The sequence below is a fragment of the Vigna unguiculata genome, chromosome 2 (genome assembly GCF_037176805.1).
Source record: "Vigna unguiculata cultivar grain cowpea cultivar isolate G323 ecotype 2 chromosome 2, ASM3717680v1, whole genome shotgun sequence".
NCBI classification, from domain to species: Eukaryota; Viridiplantae; Streptophyta; class Magnoliopsida; order Fabales; family Fabaceae; genus Vigna; species Vigna unguiculata.
The window spans coordinates 18,952,678-18,958,074 of NC_140793.1; the positions used below are offsets into that span (position 1 = coordinate 18,952,678).

Here is a 5,397-nt window from a genome sequence, read left to right on the forward strand (position 1 = left end):
ATTACTATGAACCAATTCAAGTGAATTAGTTTCGTTTTTCATGCATGTATAAAAAGGCTTTAATAACTTCTTTGATTGAGCACATATTTCACATTTTTTCTTCAAATCAATAGAAATATTTGTCAGTAATAAAATTTTTAAATTACTCATCAATTTTACCAATAGATTATTTTGTTAGTAATTAAAATTCTAAAATTCTTCGGTAAAATCCGTCGATAATTCTGTTGACCAATAAATTTTTTTGTCAATAATTTAATTATTAGTGAAAAGTAGAAAACAAATATTGGAAGGTATGTAATTACTCACAAACTTGCTTTGTACATTACCTATGCAATTTTCTTCTGACATAATTATCTATAAAATGTTTTGTACATCATTACCTATAATTTTTTTTGTACGTTATTGATGCAAAACCAATAACCTATAGGGTATTGTTTCCTGCACTCATCATAGATGTGAAGTTTCAATAGTAATCATATGGGTTATTTACTTTAACCTTAAATTTTCACCGACCTTTTTCTTCACTATTTCGTTGTGGAGGTTCTTCCTTATATGCATTCTACTTTTGGCTTCAGTGGTGGTGCGTGTTGTTGTTTTGCATTCAACACATGGCATTGTACCTCTCTCATATTTGTGAACACATTTGAAGTATTGTAGGGGAAGCTTGGGACTGCATTGTAGGTAAGCCTGTATTGTGTCATTGAGAAAGCCACTGGAATGTAAAATCCGAAATAGGGAGATGCCTTAAATCATATACCGAAATTAAAAATTCAAATTACATCACTAGAAACAACTTTCCAAAAGGTACCAGGATCATCTTTCTGGTACACCCAAGACCTATTCTGAAATTTTCTTTTTTTGAAGTATAATCAACTCAACTATTATGGAATCAATTTTTAGGAACAATATACAATAACTTCAGAAACAGTAACCCATAAACCAATTTAACCATCTTACTCTTATTTTGGATCATGTTTTTCGAAAGCTTGTTCTTGTTTCCGGCAACCAAGATTGCACCACAAAAATGACAACCGTATTATTTTTCAATATCTCACAACATGCCTTATTTGTGCAAATCGTCATCACCTCCTCAAGACCTCACCAACTACTCAATAAACATTCACCGAAATTTCTGGAGACATACACAGCAAAACATGTAAGTTGCACATGGGAAAGTTTTTGCCCAAATGACATAAACACTCAAAGTTTTTTTATAATGTCCAAAGTAAATTGGTACAAGTATGTGATAGTTAGTGTAAGGTCATGTATTTATATTAGTTGTAATTGAGTCTAGATATGTTGTAAGCCAAGCTAAAATGTCCTTAAAATCAATTTAATTACAAGATAATCGATTAAGGGAAGTTGTGACATGTAATATTTCATTTTTCAAGTGTATAACTCTAAAAATTGTCATAATAATTTATTACATAATCAATTAGGTCAAATATGGGAAAGAAACATTATTTTCATAATCATTAATCGATTAAGAACGTAATATAATCGATTAAACTAGTGACTTTTGAAAAAATTGATTTCATTTGTGTTAATCGATTAAATCGCTAACATAATCAATTAATTGATTTCCTTAGCTATTGGGTTTGAGATGAATGCTATTAATCGATTAGATCACTAATATAATCTATTAAAGCAACAAGCTCTTGTTTTCAAAAATTCACATATGAAAAATTTTAATCGATTAAAGAACTTATGTAGTCGATTAAAATACTCAGAAAAAAACATTTCTCTTTAAAACTTATTCTTTTTTCACATTGCAAAAGCAAGTTTTTCAAATTAAAATCATAAGAGAGAGAGAGAGAGAGAGAGAGAGAGAGAGAGAGATTAAAGACTTCTTCAAAGAAAAATCAACTGAAATTCACGTGTTCATTTAGACTTAATCAAGATTGACTTGTTTCAATGGCTTTTGGCTTGGTGTAGGTCTGATTTGTAAAATTTACACCTCAGGTAATATCTTTTTCATCTTTTGTTTGTGTTATAAATCACCCACTAAGATGTAGTCTGTGGTGACTGTGTGCCACATCACCTAGACTTGTGGTTCTTAAAGTGTTTCTTTAAGAATTTGTCTAAATCTTGGTTTTAGGATCGCTTAGGTGCACTTGTAATTTTGAAACTATAGATCTTTGTGAAACTTGTAGATAAGTTGTTAGAAAGAAACTGGATGTTGATTCTTCTCAATTGAACTAGCATAAAATTTGTGTTTTGTTCTTTTTCTTGCTTTAAATTTCTTTCTTTATCTTCTTTGTAACTGGTTGGATCTTGTTAAGACATCTCATACAATTTTTGTTAATTGATTAGAAGAATATATTTGTAAACAACTTTAAAAATTAAAAGGAGTCAAATTTAGATATAACCAATTCAACCTCTCTTGGTTGAAAGGTAATAGCCATAACAATTTTAACAAAAGTCTTCACGAAGCAGATAACTTCAAATAAAGCTCAAAAGGGTAGGAATGAAATTAAAAAAATATGTAATGCAGGAAGAAATTGATGGGGGTGCAGGAAGCAATGCCCTTAGGTGGCAACTGTTCAAATTGCAGGTGTAGTTAGAAATGACTCGACACGAAATTTGTAGCAGTGTGCTTTGAAAATTGGTACTGAGAGAAGGAAGCAATACCCTTAGGTGGCATACTTTTTTTTTTCTTTGTTTATTTAACTATAAGGAATGAGAAAACATGAATTAACCTTTGAAGAATGAGAAATCATGAATTATAAATGAATACTTTAAAAGGTGTTTTTAGGATTTGCCGCATTTTATAATTAATTGTTCATATAATAGGAATTGAGGTCAATAAAAATAAAACAAAGGCAATAATCAAGACTTCAACGTCTCGTCTCGAAATAGAAAGTAAATGCAATCTTTATTAGGAAGGGCAAATTGCTTGAGAAAATTGATTTCAAACTTATATGTCTTTTTAAGTTAAAAAAGGAAAACGACTTCAAACGGAAGAAGTTCACGAAGAAGCTTTCGAAAAAAACAAAACAATAAGAATAACTCAAACTTACACGAAAAGCTTATAGTTTTCTTTAGTCGAAAACAAACAGAAAATAAAACAAGAGAATAATAGAAACAAATAGGAAAAATGGATGTAAAATAGAATAAAAAAATTATCAATAAGATTAACTCGATCTTTTTTATCCCTATTTTACAAAAATAAACCTATTTGTTATTATCATTTCAATATTTACTCTCACTATTCTACCAAACACACGACAAAGGACAAAGGAGATTCCAATTAATATAGATGATAATATGAACCACTTGTCCAGTCTTAAATATAATTAAAGATTTGTAGACCACCTACATTGGATCCCATTTAAATAAAATTAATAGTATGATTAAATTCTCCACATAAAATAGTCAACTATGCACGATGTGTAAATCTAGCAGCCATTATGCAACTCAGTTATTATTATCTGTCGTCATCTTCAATGTCATTTTCCTTTCTCCTTTCATCGAAGTTGTTCTTCACAGCCACAACCCACATGTCACTGCACATCTAAAAGTGTGGCCTACCACGTTTCTTCACTTCATTAGCATTTTTCTAGCTTTTGCTGTAATTACTTTCAATCAAAGAGTGCAGATATTTTAAGTCCGAATAATTTCATCCCACAAGGGCCACATCGAGATCGATCAAACCTTTCATTAATTTAATGACAAACAGGCTTCAAATACCGATTAATGTTCTGTTCAAATAGTATTGCCATAAAAATCGACATAAAAAGTGATTTTTTTACTGATGAGTATTTCCTATAGTATATAGTATGCTTCTTTGTAGTCTTGCCAAGTTCAGATAAATAAAACTAAACATAATAGCTGTCAAAACATAATATCCTTACATATGCAGAAAGAGAAAGGTTTCAAATTTAAACTCATGATCGAACTTTGTTTCAAGAATAGCCTCCCCCAGTTAAGAGCACCAACGAAACTCCAACGATGTTTAACCTAGTACATCTGCTAAATCTAGTCCAACATAAGCAAAAGAGGATTCAATGATGTTGTAAATATTGAAGAGCAAGACTTTATTCTGGGACCAAATCAAAATGAAAACTTTGTGAAAGAACATCATCAATTGGTGAAGTTTGTTATGCAGGCGTGAGGCTGAGCAGCCTTAGCAGCTGGAGATGGTTCAACGGTTGGTGAAGGTTGAACAGGGTTCCCAAGGAGTTCATCAGGCAAATCAGGAATACCCTTCAAGTAGAAAGTGTAGAACAACTTGAAAGGGAACACAAGTTGTTGAAGTTTGACTTGTCCAGAAACACCTTCAAAGATTCCAGAGCCTCCTGTGACAGCAAGGTATGTGTCTTGGTATGTGAGATAAGCTCCTTGAACTGATATATGGCCATAGTCTCCGAAGTAGAAGCTGTAAATGGCTTCATATCTGTCACCCTTTTTCTCAGGAACATGCTGTATCAGCACACATAACCCTGCGGTTATCCCTAATCTCTTTTCCAAGTTTCCAGAGTATAATTTGTTGCTGAAAGGCACTAAATCTCCTAGAGAGTTCACTTCCTTCTGGCTTAGCTTCAGAAATGCAGGGCTTCCTCTGTCCCTTTCATTGATCTCATACACAAACAGTTCTTGAACTTTCTCTACATAAACCAACAAATTTCTTTAATGCTACTCAAAGAGGTTGTTGCTAAGAGGAAACTAGTGCTTTTTGGAAGGGATTGGAAAAGCACTTACCTGGCTTTTGAGAATCTTGATGCTGCTTTTGGTTATTGAAGAAGAATGCAGTGGTTGATGTGTGGTTGGTACTTCTTCTAGAGGTGGAGACAAGAGTAGGTGAGAATTTTAAGGTTTTGGTTGGGAAGGAGTGAAAGAGACTAGTGGAATCTAGTTTGTTTTGGGTTTGAAGAGGAGAGAGAGAAGTTGAATGGGGGAGTTTGAGGGAAGAAATCATTTTCAGAGAGCTCATGGAAGCCATTGATGATGGTGATGAATGCCTCGTCAAAGGTGCTTTATAAATGGAAAACTCATAGAATATTATTGCTTTAGCTTTTGAAACGTGGATGTATTTTGGGATGTGTGAAAGGAAAATGGACGGTAAGGTTAGAAAAAGAGACCCACTGCTGCTTTTTTTTTTCCCAAAATTAGGAATTTTTCCTTTTTACAATCTTCGTGAATTTTCTTTCCTGCTCCTTTTTCTCAAGTATAGAATAAAAAAACTTGGCATTTTCTTCGTTATTTGTTCCTAACTAACTGGTAAACGGACGTTTGAGTCAAGTCTCTGGTAAAGTATTTAGTAGTCAATATAAAATAAAATTTTAGGACATTTCACACGTTTGGCTGCTATTTTATATTTTAATATATATGTAATTCCATACGCATAAACATCTCAATAAACTAGGTTTCATGGGAAGTTGGTTCTCCATGGTTACT

The 5,397-nt window shown here is 32.4% G+C and overlaps 1 protein-coding gene across 1 annotated transcript; it reads right to left on the reverse strand.

Moving 5' to 3' along the window:
- Positions 1-3,803: 3,803 nt before the first annotated feature.
- LOC114174359 (allene oxide cyclase, chloroplastic-like) lies at positions 3,804-5,002 on the reverse strand. The gene is made up of 2 exons (XM_028059197.2): positions 4,702-5,002; positions 3,804-4,607 (listed from the first exon to the last, which is right to left on the reverse strand). Exons 1-2 carry the CDS (start codon positions 4,940-4,942, stop codon positions 4,084-4,086), a joined length of 765 nt encoding a protein of 254 aa, XP_027914998.1. The 5' UTR covers positions 4,943-5,002; the 3' UTR covers positions 3,804-4,083.
- Positions 5,003-5,397: the final 395 nt, after the last annotated feature.